General features: G+C 47.7%; 1 protein-coding gene across 1 annotated transcript; it reads left to right on the forward strand.

The window, feature by feature from the left end:
• Positions 1–14082: 14082 nt before the first annotated feature.
• On the forward strand, positions 14083–16855 carry LOC127296064 (GDSL esterase/lipase At5g45910). The gene is made up of 4 exons (XM_051326098.2): positions 14083–14390; positions 14541–14747; positions 14836–15258; positions 16382–16855. Exons 1-4 carry the CDS (start codon positions 14147–14149, stop codon positions 16597–16599), a joined length of 1092 nt encoding a protein of 363 aa, XP_051182058.1. The 5' UTR covers positions 14083–14146; the 3' UTR covers positions 16600–16855.
• Positions 16856–17170: the final 315 nt, after the last annotated feature.

Genomic DNA, 17170 nt, shown 5'->3' on the forward strand with positions numbered 1-17170 from the left:
AACACCAACTACAGAAGCATGGTAGGTGCGCTACAATATCTTACCCTCACAAGACCTGATATTTCTTATGCAGTTAACAAAGTGTGTCAGTATTTACATGCTCCCACCACGATACATTGGACTGCTGCTAAGCGTTTTCTAAGATATGTTAAACACACAATGAGCATTGGACTGGCATTTCTTAAGTCCAACTCTACACTTGTCAGTGATGCAGATTGGGCTGGTTGTGTAGATGATCGACAGTCAACGGGAGGTTTTGCTGTGTTCTTTGGACCAAATCTCATTTTTTGGAGTGCTAAGAAGCAATCTAGAGTCTCCAGGTCTAGTACTGAAGCAGAGTATAAATTTGTAGCAAATGCCACAGCTGAGATAATTTGGGTATAGTCTTTACTTGAAAAACTTGGAGTCAAACTGACCCAAACACCGTGTTTGTGGTGTGATAATCTGGAATCCACTTATTTGTTAGCAAATCCGATGTTCCATGCATGAGCCAAACATATTGAGATAGATTTCCACTTCGTCAGAAAACGAGTGTTGAAGAAACAATTAGAGATACAGTTTATTTCTTCAAATGATCAAGTTGCTGATGGTTTTACAAAATCACTTGCTGTAAGAAAATTTGAGAAGTTTAGATTTAATCTCAACTTGAGAAAGTTGTGATTAAGGGAGGGTGTTAGAAATAGAGATAGAATCCTTTTGTATACCTCACGTATCTCCTTGTATCTCTATTTGAACCTCTCCTGTATGTCATGTATAAAGGAACACGAAACCTGGGGCTCGAGCCATCCGAGTAGAACCCATCTACCTGATCGTTTACAATAATGACATTCACTATGCTAACTAACCTAAGCATGTAAATAGCTCAAAGAGAAAAGAACAAAGCTCATAATGTCATAATGACATCCATGCAAGGATTAGGAATCTCCAAGAGAAAAGACCAAAGAGAACTACTAGCAAAGAAAAGAATGTGTTCCCCCATGCATGCACTAGCTACTCTGGTGATCTAGCTACCACTGAAAGGGGACCAAAGGCAAAAGCTAAATTAGCTTCTCAACATTTCCATGTAAAAAGCCTCCAAAGAGCTGGAGATACCAAAACGAGTAAGATCACTTCTGAAGCTATCCTGCCACCTAACTAAAAGGACATATGGGATATGTCCAAGCTGAACGGGTACATTGGCTACTAGGTTGCTCCACGGCTATCTTATCTGTCAGCAGGTTGCATGTACCAACCAAAGAGCTGCGATACGGCTGTCAGACGATCGTCTTTTTACCGGCTTAACTAACTTGAGTCAGGATTTGAGTGTGGTAGCGATTGCAAAAGGAGCTAGCACATCGAGCTGTTTTTGTCACGTTGCGATTGCGGGCATTTTACAACAAACAATTTAGCTACTGCAGAATTGAGCTACTTGAAACTATTCATTAACAATTCTGGTCCAGACAAGGTCGTGCCAAGTAGCTAAGGCCGGTGAACCGCACACCACTATGCCTAACACTTACACGAGTCCATACATGCGTTCAAGGGATGAAAGCTAAAAGGAAGATGATGTAAACTTGCAAAGTAGCAACTGACAACACATCAGAAGAGGCAAAGAGAATCGACGTCTCTCAAGGCTCTATCGCTCTTTTTTGCTGTTTATCTCCAATTAATGGCCACGGACAGTCCATGTGCGATAGGTATGCAGAATATGCCATCGGGGCATAATAATTTGTTGCATTCATCGAGTGAAGGCGACTTATCAAGTGTGCTTTTGCAAGTGGCTGCATGGATGGATCATGGATGATTGATTTTCCATGGAAGGTTCTGCGGTGCTGATTTTTTTTTTTTAAACGAGGCAAAAGCTTTACCTTTCATTGATATAGGAGAAAAGAGTTGGCCCGTTTATGAGGAAAACTGGCCGAAAAACCGTACAACACGACACCACACGCCAGCCCCGAGGCTGCGCTCCACACGGGTCGACGACCAACCAGGTCGACACCACACCTCAACGCAACAGGCGGAGGCGAAAAGACCGGAGCCACCGCTCCAACTACCACACCGACCCCGAGGCCGCGACCCACCTGGCCGAAGACGAACCCGCCTCCACCGAAACCGCCAAAACACTCCACAAACCCCTCTGACCAGCGGACTTCCAAAGCGAGGCCCCAAGAGGCAAAGCGACACAAGAGCGCCGCCCACGCCCGATCCCGTGAGGGATCTAGGGTTTCCCCCGGAGAGCCCGGGCGGAGATCAAGAGACACCCACTTCGACGACGCCTTCAAGAAGGAAGTGGCGCCCACGGGCGTCACCGTCGTCGGTCCTGGCCGCCGCCAAGACAAAGCTTTCGCCCAGCGAAGAGTCCCAAGAAAACTCGCGCCCGCCCAAAAGAGGACCGGCACAGACCACCACCTGCAACCGCCGGATCTCTAACCCCGGAGCAACGCGCCTGTAGCCAACGAAGCATCGCCGAAGAACACCGTGGGCGCCGCCGGAACGCCACATAGAGGGGACGCCGACGAACACCAACACGGGGCCCGAAGACGACCACCGAAGACCGTAGACAAGAACTCCCAGGTCCGACCGCCACGCCGCCCACTTGGCCACCATAGCCGCCACACCGCCGAGGAAACCGAGGCCGCCGTCCCGTCGCGCCCCTCACCGAGCTCCTCCTCCCAGGAACATGCCGCGCCCGCCCTGGCCTCCACACGCCGGCGACGGCACACCAACCACCACGCAGACCCCCGCAGCAACCTTGTGGCCAACACCGAAGCCGCCGCCACGCAGCCCTCCCGGCCCAGGGCCCTCGCCGTGGCCGCCGTAGCTGCAGCAAACCGCAGCACCTCCACGACCAGGGGGGGCCTGCGCCGGCCAACCGCCGCGCCGCCATGGCCAGCCCGGCCCGGATCAGGCCCGGCCCCCCACGACCGCCGGAGCTCCACGCGCCCGCCTAGCAGCCACGCCCGCCGCCGCGCCTCCGCGCCCGCCGCCCTGAGCCACGCCCGCACACCGGCGAGCTCCTCCGCCCGCCGCCGCGCCCGCCGCCCTGAACCGCGCCCGGGCGAGCTCCTTCTCGCCAAGGACGCGGGAGGGGAAGAAAGCGCCCCGCCGCCACCATCCTCGGGGAGCGCGCGGCTTTGCCGGCCCCCTCCGGCGGCGGCGAGGCAGGGAAGGGAGGAGGTGGGGGGGTGAGTGGTGGCGGCTAGGGTTTGCCCCTCGGCCGCCATGCGGTGCTGATTCTAAGCATTGCTTGCAGAAACGAGTGAGCTGCTTTGTGATGTTCCAAACATGCACTGCCAATTGTTGGGTGTTCTCTTTGTAACAGCCTACTTAACCTCGCAGATGATGAAAACATAAAAAGAGTTATTCGGTTTCAAATTATGTAGTAGAAAAAGTTACCTTACAAAGTAAGATGATAAATACTAACAGCTGTACGTTATCCCCGGTACAGGCGTGTGTGATTTTTTTTAGATAGCAAGCGTTTGGTTTAAAGTAATAAAGCCCCTAGGTCACATGGCAGATCGACACATGAACCGGAATAAACATGCACGAAATCTCCAGTGGCACTCCCAGTAAGAGCATCTCCACTCGTGCCCCCGATGAGGCCCCCGAGCGATGTTTTTTCCATCCGGACGGCGAAATTCGGCCCAGTCGCGCCCCCGGTTCCTCGTTTTCGTCCGGATTTGGCCCTTCATCCATCCGGCGAGCCCACGCCATCCCCGGCCCCCCGGGGCGCGCTCGGGGACTCCGGACGAAAGATTTTGGCGCGAAACGTCGTGTGGACCCGCGTAGTCGGCGACTGGAAAACCAAATCCTGTCGATTTTCCCTCCAATTTGCTTGCATATCCCCATTCCCTCCAATTTGCTTGCATATCCCCATTCTCTCCCGCCGAAATTCCCCAATCTCCTCGTCTTCCAGCTCCAGTTCCCGGCGGCGTCTTCTCGTCCACCACCACTCTCCTCCTCGTCCTCTCGTCCACCAAAATGCCGCCGAAGGTGCCGGCGAGGAAGATGCGGGCGAAGAAGACGAAGCCGCCGAGCATGTCGAACGCCGAGTGGGCGGCGGACGAGAAACGGCGCGAGGTGGAAACAAGCGGCAGGGCGGAGAGGGTGAAAAAAGCCGCCGCCAAGAGGGCGGCGGCGGTGGCCCAGGACGAACAAGCGAGGATGATCAGCATGGCCATGGGCGGCGGCAGCATGTTCCCCGGCCAATGGCCGACGCAAGGTACAACCAGTTCCCCGTCATCCTTCTCCCCTTCGCTGTACTCGCCGTCGCCGACTGCCGTGTTCCAAGAGGGCGCCTACGTCCAACCGTCCAGGTCCACGCCGTCGCCGCCCGAGCTTGACGTCGGTGGCGGCGGCCAGTTCGAGGACACCTCGCCGGCCATGCGACGAGGGCCGCTCGCGTTCGGTGCGATGGCGGCGCCGAACGAAGAGGAGATCCACGAGATGATCACCTCCGGCTCCGCCGCCGCCACTGCGAGCCCGGGGTTTTTCATGGCCGCCGCCGCTGCGTGCCCGGGGTTCTTCACGCAAGAGGAGCAGAGGGCGACGGCCGCTGTGGCGGCGCGCAACGAGCATCGGGAGGATGTTGCCGACGGAAGCCAAGCCGTCGAAGAAGAAGACGAGGAAGAAGAAGAGCCAACACAAGCCGCCGCCAACCTGTCGAAGGGGAAGAAGAAGAGGAAGAAGGACTCGCCGCCTGCCGAACCGCGTATCAAATGGACGCCGAAGGAAGAGGAGTGCCTCGCCGAAGCTTGGAAGACCGTGTCCACGAACGGCATAATCGGGGCCAATCAGTCGTTCGACACATATTGGCTTCGAGTGAAGCAGGCGTACAAGGAGCGCAAACTCGTCGATCCCTACTTCAACAAGACGAACATGAACGTGTACCGGGGAGACAAGGCAATGGCCACCCATTGGGGGATCATGCAGACGACGTGCAGCAAATGGCACGACATACAGGAGGAGTGCGACAAACGGCCGATCAGCGGCCACGACTTGGAGCAAAAGGTATGCTCCGTCGACCCTGCATCACCGAGGTACATCGTCGTTAGCTGACCCGTATCGCCGTGCTCTTTTTTCCCCAGCTGCGCCGAGCTTTGGACATGTACACGGACGACACCGGCCTGCAGTTCAAGTTCCTCAACGTCTACGCCCGCCTCGAGAACTGCGAGAAGTGGAAGGAAGTCCGCACGACCCTCTCGAAGAGCAAGACCGAGCAGTACAACCCCGACGCTCCGGCGGCAAGCGCGGCGGAAGGGCGCCCTGAACTCGGCCAGAAGAAGCTCAAAGAGCTCAAAAAGACGGGCAATCCCGCCGACAGGATGCAGGCGTCGATCGACAAGTGCTGGGCCGACTTGAGGTCGCACGCCGACGGGAGGAACGACAAGTTCGACGGCAGGTGGCGGGAGATGCTCGCCAACCAAGGCGTCCGGATCGCCCTGCTGAAGACGACGGCGGCGGCGAAGAAGAGGAACACATACTTGGCGTTCCTCATGGGCGGCGGCGACATGGAACTGATGGACGAGGAGACGAGGAATTGGTACCAGGGCCACCGCAGCGACATCCTCCGAGCCACTCCGGCCAGTCCTTCGTCGTCTCCGCCGGCTCCTACCTCGTCGGCCTCACCATCTACCTCGTCGACTGCGGCTGCTTCGACGTCCACTGCCGCTGCTTCATCGTCGGCCGCCGCAGCCGCTTCGGCCACGACGTGTGAGGAAACTGGTCCATCGGACACCGCCGTGCCGGCCGGGACTGCCGACGAGCCTGTCTCCGTGTAATTTCCCTCCGATCGCCTATCTGTGGCTGATCCTTTTGCTCCTTTTGCCGATCAACTGGCCGTACTTGTAGCGCGGGACGGCGATTTGTTTGAATTTAAACTCTATCCGCCGAACTCCGGGTGGACGACTGGAAATACGGTACTCCCCACGACTTATTTTCGTCCAATCCGGCGGTTGTTTCGTCCGGATTTGGACGTGGGGAGCGCCAACGAGTGGGGATGCTCTAAGAGGTCTGGCACTAGTGTCGATGACCGCTATTGGGAGCGCCCGGACACATTGTTGGCGTATTGGAACCAGCTGTGCGGAGACAACAATAGACCATTTCAACAGTTTCTTTTTTGACAAAGTTATTATATTTTAACTACAAAATGCAACCATATTGCATAGTTTTAAACACATAAATTATTTCCATAATAATTAACATATAAATAAAATAATTCATGGAGCAACTCAAATAAATTGAAATTCTACAAGTTAAACAATATCAATATCAAGAATCAGACTTAATTTATTTCAGCACCTTTAAATGCTTAACTAGATCCTCTTGCGGTTGGCCATGGGTACCTTTCTCACGGAATTTCGCATGTACGTAGGACGATGAAATCAGCAAATTCAGAGGACACCTGGTGAACAAATTTTGCATGATGGACCTGCTTGTCATATGGGTGATCACCAATCACTGGAGCAGCATTCTCACTCACAATGATCATGTTGCACATCTAAGAATTCATGACCTCCCACATCCCACCTCTCGACCGAGAAAGAGTAGAGTACCAGACAATAGCAAAATGAGCTTGGAGCATACAACTGGCCGCTCGACATTCTTCCTATAACTGTCTTAGCAGGAAGCAAACCAAGATTCTTCTCACCTAATTGAAGGGTGGGGGATGTCTTCGTAAATGTTGACCATTTAGGATCTATAGACGACATTGAACTAGACAATACCCTTTTGTATGTTTGGGGCCATTGATCTCATATTTGCACTCTAGAGCATGACCTTTGGTACATATTTGACACTAGTTTCTACTTTTGCCCGGATCACTAAATGTATCACATTTGAGATTTTAAGAAAGGTTGTGACATGTTATGAAAATCCGCTCTAACACTTGAAAGACATCGAGCCCAAGAAGAAAACACAACCACATTCACATGTTCTCCTGGGTATTTTCTATCATACGGTGTGTATTTGGTGGACATAGGTCCATGTGGACCCTTTATTGAATGTAAAATAGAAAAGGTACTAAATAAGATTTATAAAATACTGCATAAATCGTGATTGTTAGAATATTTGCAGGTATATGCATGTCAAGATTGGAACTAAACTTCTGCGCAAGTATCAAATTTGCACTAGTAAGTATCAAGAGGTGATATGTACCTGCGTGATTTATTTCAGTTTGCCTAACCCTTTAAAATACTGTTTTTATATTATTTCAAAATCAAGTTCGCCTAGATCCATGTTCTCCTAGTTATTTTTGATCAAGTCACCAAGTACTCAATTTTAAGACTCCAAGACGTACATCACTGCATGAAGTCCTAGAAATGAAAAAAGAAGAAAAAAAGCACATCAAGTCGCCAACTGTTCAAACGCGCACTCGTAGGGGCCAGGGGGGCTCCCGCGGCACCTTGACGTGGCTTCCCCCAAAATACAGCTTGGACCGTTCCGTACATCACTTCATGCATGTGATGTATCGCCGGTAGTTAGACAGACATTTGTCTTTGTTCATGTCAGTAAAGAAACCAATCCCAAGATTCGTCTCAGTTACCGTTCTGGCGTCCTCCATTCTTAAACTGTGCACCGGTGAGAAGCGAAGTTGATAAAGGCTTCTTCGCGAACAGTAGAAAAACGAATTAGCGTTCTCTATACTCCATAACGTTAAGCATGAAGCCGATCGATTTTATTGGAAAACGTAATTTCCGGAACACCTCTGTCAGTTTCGTTCGTACATTCTAATAAAGGCCATATGTATTTTTCAATGTAGATATTTTATTTCTTTCAAAAGAAAAAACTGTCGTTCACACATCAGGAAAGTTAAAGTTTTTCTTCGATAAACTATGCTTTATTAAGTAAAAAAAGATGTGCTTTTGAGGAATTCCAGGAGGTATGGGTGAAGATTACTGGTATCCCTGCTAAGTGGCTCACCTGGAAGATTATCTGCCAAGTATCTACTACTCATGCTGTGCTGGTAAATATTGACTGGCAAGGCATATTCAGAAGCTTCTACAGAGAAGTCAGAGTCAAGGTGTCTGTGAGAGACAAGTCAAAGATTCCTTCAAACAAGCTCTTTGAGATGGAGCAATGCTTTTTCCTGATTGATTTGCTTGTGGAAAATGAAGGTGAAGCTATTGATCTGGATGAATATGATGATGAAGATCCTGGACAGAGTAATGATGGAAACAAACTTGATGATGATGCTGATCTTGGGGTTACTTCAGGGCTCTGGACAAGAGCAAATCTGGGGGAAATAACAGCAAAATGGAGACTGGGCCTTCCATCCCTCATGGTGGAAGAAATGTCTCTAGGTCTGCTACTCAACAGAGCCTGGAGACAAGTGTTCAAGCTAAGGTGTTTGGCAAGGAGGCACACATCCCTGTTGATGGTATTCTGGTTTTAAGGAGTGTTGAGGAAAACATTGGGAAGAACTTGATTCAACAGTTTGATGTTGAAAGTGATGATGATGGTGAGGGTATCAAAGAAGGGAGGGAAGACCTGGTGAGCAACAACCCTGATCCTCACATGCCTTCCATGGCATGGAAGGAGAAGAAGCATTGGGGCCCTATTCAAGCTACTAGGATGAGCTCTAGAATTCCAAGGGATGGCAAGAGTGTAATTGAAAAAGCACAAGACCTTAAGAAGGCAAAAAAGCTGGAGATTCCTAAAGGTAATAAGATCTTTGGTTTTTCCAATTCTTTTGCTGCCCTTGGTAATCCTTCTTTACTTGATAAGGCAAAGAATGATGGCATTAGCCTGGGTCTTAAAACAAAAAATTCTGATGTTGTCATTGATAAGATTAAAGAGATTGAAACTAAAAGACTTGATGATTTTCATCTTTCTAATCCTACTAGTTTTCTTCCTAATGACATTAGTCTATCTGTGGAAGAATTGAGAGTAGGCTTGGAGGATAGAGATGAGGTGTTATCTGATCAGGATGATCACATTAGTGATGTACCTGATGAAGATGAACCCTGGACATTAGTCCATAGTAGAAAAAGGGGTAGAAGGAAATTGATTTTTAAAAATGGTAGTAGCTCTAATTTGGAACTCTAGAGGCTTGAATAGGCCTGATAAAATCACTGGAGTGCATGATCTCATTAGAGAAACATATCCTGATATTATATGTTTTTTCTGAATCCAAAAAAGACAATTTCTCTAGCTTACAGTTGCAACAACTAGATCCATGAGAGAGATTCTCCTGGAATTGGTTACCAGCTGTGAAGACTGCTGGAGGAATCCTTGTTGGTATTAGTATTGATGTCTTTGACATAGTTAAGTGGGATATTTTATCTTACTGTGTCTCTGTACAAATCAAGGCAAAAAAAAAGATAATGTTATTTGGAGAGTCATTGTTGTATATGGCTCTGCTTATGAAGAACACAAATTAGATTTTATTAACGAATTGCACAATGTTCTTGCTTGGTGGAGTGGCCCCACTTTAATTGGTGGTGACTTCAATCTCATTAGAGAAAAAAGTGAGAAGAATACTGACAATATTAACCAGCATTGGGCTAATTTGTTTAACGATTGGATTAACAAATTTAATCTGATGGAGCTTAAAAACCCTAGTAGATAACTTTCTTGGGCCAATAACCAAGATAGTTTGGTCATGGCTTTGTTAGACAGAGTGTTTGTGTCTACTTGTTGGGATGCTTTATTCCCTGCTAGTAGTCTAACTTCAAAACCCAGGGTTGGCAGTGATCATACTCCTCTCATTGTGGACACTGGTCCCTTGAAGAATCCTCACACTAAGCAATTTAGATTTGAAAAATGGTGGCTTAAGATTGAGGGCTTTGACCAAGTGGTTGCCAAATTTTGGCAGGTCCCTTGCCATCACAAGAATTCTCTTGATAGGTGGCAATTTAAGTTGAGGAATACTAGGAAAGGTTTAAAAGGCTGGTCAGCTAACATTGACTCTGCACAAAGGACTTAAGCAAGGTTTGGTTGTTGAGTATGACCTGCTTGATATCCTTTCGGAAACTCAAATTTTATCACCAACTTCCAAAAAAAGAATGAAAGATATCTCTGATGAGCTGACTAAAATTTGGGGTAATGAGGAGATTAAAGCTAGACAAAGGTCTAGAGAAAGATATATCTTAGAAGGTGATCGTAATACTTCTTACTTCCATGCTGTAGCAAACCAGAGGAGGAGGAAGAAGCAGATCTGTCAGCTGAAGGGGGATGCAGGAATGGTGGAGGATAACAAAGGTATGTTGGATATTGCTGTTAACTATTATAAAAACCTGTTCTGTAAGGAACATTGCCTTGATATTGATTTGGTGGATGATTTTTGGGACCCTGAGGATATGGTGTCTCAAGAACATAATAACATGCTTAATGCTCTTTTCTTAGAAAGAGGTTAAGGATGCTATCTTTGGCTCTTATGCTGAGGGTGCTCCTGGCCCTGATGGGTTTTCTTTTCTTTTTTATCAACATTTTTGGGAGCTCATTAGAGTTGATTTCATGGCCATGGTTAAGGATTGGAATGAAGGGAAGCTTGATCTTTATAGATTGAATTTTTCTCTCTTGACTCTGATTCCAACGGAAGCTGATGCTGCAACTATACAGAAGTTCAGACACATTGCCTTAACCAATTGCAGTTTTAAGATTTTTTTCTAAGTGTGCCACTAACAGGCTGGGGGTGGTTAGTGAGGAACTTATATCTCCTAACCAAACAGCTTTTATTAAAGGGAGGTACATTCTTGAGAGTGTTGTCTCTTCTCATGAAGTCATTCATGATGCAGTCCATAGGGGGCAGTCTGGCTTTATTTTCAAACTTGATTATGAAAAGGCCTATGATAGGGTTGACAGAGACTTCCTTTTGAGAGTTATGAGGATGAGGGGTTTTAGCCCCAGGTGGATGTCTATTGTTGAGGGGCTTTTACACAAGGGATCTGTTGGTGTCAGGATTAATGACTGCAATAGTCAGTTTTTCCTCACTAGTAGAGGTGTGAGGCAGGGGGCCCTATCTCCCCCATCCTCTTTAATTTTATGGCAGATGTCTTCACCAAAGTGATGTTCAAAGCTGCTAGTGATAGGCAGATTGATGGGCTTATGCAAAACCTAGGAGGGGGAGGGGTTATTAGTATGCAGTATGTTGATGATACTCTTCTCTTTCTAGAAAATAATTTGCAAACTGCCATCAACTTGAAGTGGATCCTAGCTTGTTTTGAACACATATCTGGGATGAGAATAAACTTCCATAAATGTGATCTTGTACCTATTAATGTGATTGAGGAGGATGCTCAGCTTATTGCCTAGTCTTTAAGTTGTAAGCTAGGGGTTTTTCCTATGAATTATCTAGGAGTTCCTCTTCATCACTTAGAAAAGAGGATATACAACCTGTTTTTGACAAGATCCTCAATAGGGTTGGTGGTTGGAGAGGGAAACTTCTTAACCATGCTGCTAAATTAGATCTGGTTAAAAGTGTGTTGGCTAGTATCCCTCTTTATCTCCTTAGTGTGATTAAGTTTCCAAAATGGGCCATTACCCTTATTAACTCCCAAATAGCTCACTGCCTATGGGACAACTATGAGGGACACCATAAGTACCATCTAACCTATTGGGGCTTGGTTACTAGGAAGAAGGAGTATGGAGGCTTGGGCATTCCTGACTTAGCAGAGATGAGCATGTGCCTGTTAGCATCTTAGATTAAAAGATATCACTTAAATGAGGACAAGTTGTGGAAGCAGATTGTGAATACCAAATATAGTTTGGATACTCCAAACCTTTTCTCTTGCTCTTTAAATGGTGCCTCTCCCTTTTGGAAAGGGGTTATGTGGGCTGCCAAAGCTGCTAGGATGGGTTATCAATGGAAAGTTGGGGGATGGTAGGAACATTAAGTTCTGGGAAGATCACTGGTTTGGTTCTTCCTCTCTGGCCATTCAATACTGGGAGATCTATTTCCTAGTGAATGAACAGAATAAGTCCATTGCTGATCTTTGGGATGGGTCTACTCTGAAAGTAACTTTTAGGAGATGTTTTGACCATAGATTGATGTTGCAATGGCTTGAAATTCAACAAATTGCTCAAACTATTTCTTTTAATGGTACAAAGGATAGTTTGATTTGGATGTGGGAAGCTAATGGTTTATACAGTGTGAAATCCATGTATGTTGTTATTAATTTTGGAGGGATTAAACCTGTTAATATTCACTGTGTTTGGAAACTTAAAGTGCCCCCAAAAATTCATTTCTTTCTTTGGTTACTTTTTCACAACAAGTTGCTCACCAGAGATAACTTGGTTAAAAGACAGAATGTTGATGACTTAACTTGTGTGTTTTGTAATGAAGTGGAGTCCTGTCAACATCTCTTTTTTGACTGTGTGGTGGCTTCAAAACTCTGGAGAGATATTGTTATAGCTTTGGGTCTTAACCTTAAAATTTCAAGTATGCATGACATTTCTTCTCTCTGGGAGGACAAAAAGAAGAATAACAAAATTAATATGATCTTTGTTGTTGTGTTGAGAACTATCTGGATTACCAGAAACGATTTTGTCTTCAACCACTCTCAATGGCTTGGCATGCAGGGGCTGTGGAGACACTTGGTCTGCAGCTGTGCTCAGTGGAGAATACTGTTGAAGGAAGAAGGAAGAGGAGAGCTGACGACGATGCTGAACAAGGTGGAGGATTCAGCTCGGCTGCCATCGCTGCTGTTGTGGCCGGAGCCTGGTTAACGCCCCAGAAGAAAGCAAGATCAACTTTGGAGGTTTGTGATATGAACAGCACAAGAGGATTTAGCCCGCTGCTGATCACTGCTGAGGATTTGGGGAGGACACTGGAGGCAAATGATCTAATCCTGGTGGATGATGGTGCAGGTTTCCAAGTTCTGAACCGCCCTTGAGCTTGGAGGGTGTTGTTTAGAGTGAGGTTCAGTGCGGTTGTATGTGCCTCAGTGTTGGCTGGTTTTCCTAATGTTTGGTGCTTTAAAACTGTTATATTTTGGATTGTGTTTTGTAAGATAAGTGTGGGTAAGCGGAAACGTATGATCGTCCTCCTGAATACTATGTGTGTTTGTGGCTGGTTTCAATGTATTTGGAGCCGGGGCGATGCCCTATTTCTCAGGGTCGTGAATCCCTAGCCTTCCTTGATCTCTATCTTGGTAAACCACACTCTAGTCGATATTTATTTTTCTCACTATCTTAATACCAAAAGAATCTCAATCGGAAATAATCCAACCTATGCAATAATCTTTTGGGTAGCTTGAAGAAAGCAATCATATACGGTGCCATATTATTACCTCCGCTCTGAAATGTAATATTTTTTAGAAAGCTAAATTAGGTTTTAAGAAAGCTAATCTAGCTTTTTAAAAAGGCTTATATTTGGGAAACGTAGGTTGTGCTTACTAACGAATAGATGAGAACTAATATTTTGCCACGTGAAAGTATTTTTTCTTTCTAACTAATTAATATGTTTTAAATCTCTCCATGACATGTTCCCATTCAGCATTGGTTAGTCTCTGATAGTGTATTGCAATATCTGAATAGCTAATAAGAAATTAGCCTTGCCTATGGAAAGATTATAAAACATATTAATTAGTTAGAAAGAAACAATATAGGGCGGCTTGTCTTGGGTCTCGCCCAAACAAAATAAGTCACTATTTTAAAATTTTATTTTGAGTCCTAGAAGTTATGTAAAATTAATTTGAGACTTGTTTGCTTTTCAAGATCATCATGCTCCATAAAAAAAAAAGGTAGTATCATCAGTGTATTGACAACTAGATGTAGAATTACTATCTCAGTTTGGCCAGCATTTTTTATGCGTCGAGAAAGCTTAGGAACTGAGTAACCATAGTCCTAAAGTATCTACGGGCAAGTTACTCTCATCCCTCAAGCATCCAAGTCGACCGACACCAAAGGTTCCGTACTCACCAGCAAAGCATCAGTAGAAAAAAGAAGAGGTGAAAAAACACGAAAACGCTTTAGGTATCTGGCAACATCGGTAAAGATTATAAAGATGCGTACGTGACAGACTGCTCTAGCTACTAGCTAGCTAGGGTGTCGTGAGTGAAGGGAAGAATATGGAAGGAAGCACGTCGCCCCCAGGAGCTAGCAGTCCACCGGGGAAGGCGACGTCCTAACGGACGCCCAGCCCCGCCTATAAAATCCCAACGGATCTCCGGCCGTAACCACAGACACACACATCATCGTCTACCTCTCGTGCGAACCGTACAGAGCCATGGGGATAATGAGAGGCGCGGTGCTGCTCGGCGCCGTGGTGCTGCTGTGCGCGCTCGGGCACGGCGGAGCGCAGCGGTACGAGGCCATCTACAGCTTCGGCGACTCCATCTCGGACACCGGCAACCTCTGCGTGGGCGGCTGCCCGGCGTGGCTCACCACGGGGCAGTCGCCGTACGGCGAGACCTTCTTCAAGCGCCCCACCGGCCGCTGCTCCGACGGCCGCGTCATCATCGACTTCCTCGGTACTGATTCCTACCAAACGCATTCGTCGTGATTCCTTGTTCCTATCGATACGATCATGCACTCGCCTCGAAAGTTGGAATGGCACATACTATATATGTAAGTAAAACAAGATGGACGTGATGGTAACGTTTGTACGAATGCGCATGCAGCGGAGCACTTTGGGCTGCCGCTACTGCCGGCGTCCAAGGCCGGCGGCGACTTCAAGAAGGGCGCGAACATGGCGATCATCGGCGCCACCACCATGGACTTCGACTTCTTCAAGTCCATCGGCCTCAGCGACAAGATATGGAACAACGGGCCCCTCAACACGCAGATCCAGTGGTTCCGCCAGCTCCTCCCCTCCGCCTGCGGCAAGGGTACCAGTTCGACGGGCTTAATTTAACTATACAAATATTTTATAATCTCGAGTAACCAATGATCGATTAATCTTGCATGTGCACGTAGACTGCAAGCGGCATCTGTCCAAGTCCCTGTTCGTCGTCGGCGAGTTCGGCGGCAACGACTACAACGCGGCGCTCTTCTCCGGCCGGACCATGGCCGACGTGCGGGGGTACGTGCCGCAGGTGGTCAGCCACATCGTGCGCGGGCTGGAGACGATGATACGGCTGGGCGCCATGGACGTGGTGGTGCCGGGGGTGTTGCCCATCGGGTGCTTCCCCATCTACCTCACCCTCTACGGCACCTCCAACGGCGCCGACTACGACGGCGACGGCTGCCTCAAGAGCTACAACGACCTCTCCTCCCACCACAACTCGCTGCTGAGACGGAGCCTCGCCAACCTCCAGAGGACCTACCCGCACACCAGGATCATGTATGCCGATTTCTACTCCCAGGTCATCCACATGATCCGGGCACCTCAGAACTTCGGTAAGCCCATCTATCTTCTACTGTACTATGATCTTTTTTTTTTTTGCATTTACTAAATATGGAGAGAGCATCCGTGTTAAAGTTATATCTAGAGCTGTCCAGAGCAGCAAGGCAAGAACATCATCTTTGCTGCGGTAGACATCACCTTTGTAGTAGCAACAAGACATGTGCAAAGGTGTCCTAGCTGCCAGTTGAATCCAGTTGCCGTGACAAAGTTGAAGTTTCGACGATCACGGCATGTTCTTGTCTAGACAGCAGGGCACGGGTCCCACGGGTCATAGCCTACACATTTATCCAAAGTTTGGAGTAGGTGCATGCACAAAGAGGTTCAAAGTATATATGGTCTCCTGGATTCCTAGCCCACTAGTGACTCGACCAATTCGGCTAATTAGTGGTCAAATTATGCTCCGGCCGGGGACCATGAAGACCTATGTTTGTCCATATAATTTGGGAATCAATGCCTATCTATCAAGATCAAACCAGTTGGCATGCAATTGCCATATTTTTTTTTTTTTTTTTTTTTTTTTTTTGAGAAACACAGTACAACGCAGACGCTCACATACACGCGCATACACTCACCCCTATGAACGCACACACGCACACCCTACCCCTATGAGCACCTCCGAAAGACTGAGCCGGCAGATTGGATCTTGAAATTGACGAAGTCACCACAGGGCGCTCATGTCGACGGGAACGTCGCCTCCCACTGAATGAATATTCCGCCTTTATGAGACACACAGATGTCAAACCTGGGGTTTGAACTCTGGTGGGCTGGGGGTACAACCACCCTCCTAACCACCCAACCCGAGGTTGGTTCTCGCAATTGCCATCTAACAAGCACATGATCTAGTTATTATGAAATGAGGGCCTAACAGTGTATAATACTGGTGCTAAAGCACTGTACATGTGACAGGGAGATGCTCCAAAAACACAGGCTCACAAAAATAATATCATGCCCATGTTCATGATCTTTTTATTATATATATCTCATCCAGCACACTACTTTAATCGTCTCCTCAGGGCCGCCACTGATCAGTTCACGTGACAAAGCGTTCGTGATCACGCATTACGATGCTGGTTGATTAGTGAAATCGCCTTCTTGCTGATACCGTTTTGGATGCAGGGCTGAAGTACGGGCTGAAGGTGTGCTGCGGCGCCGGCGGGCAGGGCAAGTACAACTACAACAACAAGGCGAGGTGCGGCATGTCCGGCGCCAGCGCCTGCTCCGACCCCCAGAACTACCTCATCTGGGACGGCATCCACCTCACGGAGGCCGCCTACCGCTCCATCGCCAACGGGTGGCTCAAGGGCCCCTACGCCACACCACGAATCCTGCACTGATTGTAGTTAGGAGTATTGATTTGCTTGATGGGTTCATTTCTGGAATGCTGGCGTGAGTGCGATGGGACTGATCGATCGATGTGTGTGAGTGTAACTGCTAATTTATTTCTGATCATGGGATGTATCTAGTTGTTGGTTATTCTTGGGGTAGCTAATTAACGTTACTTCCAGAGAAAGAATAATCTTTTAAAATGTTGTTTAATTAACTGTAAAGTGAGAAGCAGAATGAAATTCAGAGGTTTTCATCTTCAGTTTACTTTCCTATGTTTCCAAACCTCTTATTTGAGTTAATTTACAGTGATTCTGACATTGGACTCCACAATGATCCATTCCCTGATATTTTGGTTAGCTTGGTAGATAATGAAGCGCCCATGAGACCATGTTCAAAATGCAGATTCCAACCGGCCTTAGAGCATCTCCAGCCGCGTCCCCCAAAGTGTCCCCCAAAGGAATTTGGGGCGCGCCGGACAAAAAATGCGTTCCAGCCGCGTCCCCCAAAGCCCATTTTTGTCCGGCGCGCCCCGATACGGTGTCCGGCGCCCCGAGCCCGTCCCCGTCCCACAGGGGACGC

This window comes from Lolium perenne, chromosome 1, assembly GCF_019359855.2.
Source record: "Lolium perenne isolate Kyuss_39 chromosome 1, Kyuss_2.0, whole genome shotgun sequence".
Classification (NCBI taxonomy): domain Eukaryota; kingdom Viridiplantae; phylum Streptophyta; class Magnoliopsida; order Poales; family Poaceae; genus Lolium; species Lolium perenne.

Bases quoted from the DNA above. Each gene is read 5' to 3' on its own strand.
- LOC127296064 (XM_051326098.2), top strand. From the start codon at position 14,147: ATGGGGATAATGAGAGGCGCGGTGCTGCTCGGCGCCGTGGTGCTGCTG. The intron at 14,391-14,540 runs GTACTGATTCCT...ATGCGCATGCAG, and splicing joins CGTCATCATCGACTTCCTCG to CGGAGCACTTTGGGCTGCCG. The intron at 15,259-16,381 runs GTAAGCCCATCT...TTTTGGATGCAG, and splicing joins CCGGGCACCTCAGAACTTCG to GGCTGAAGTACGGGCTGAAG.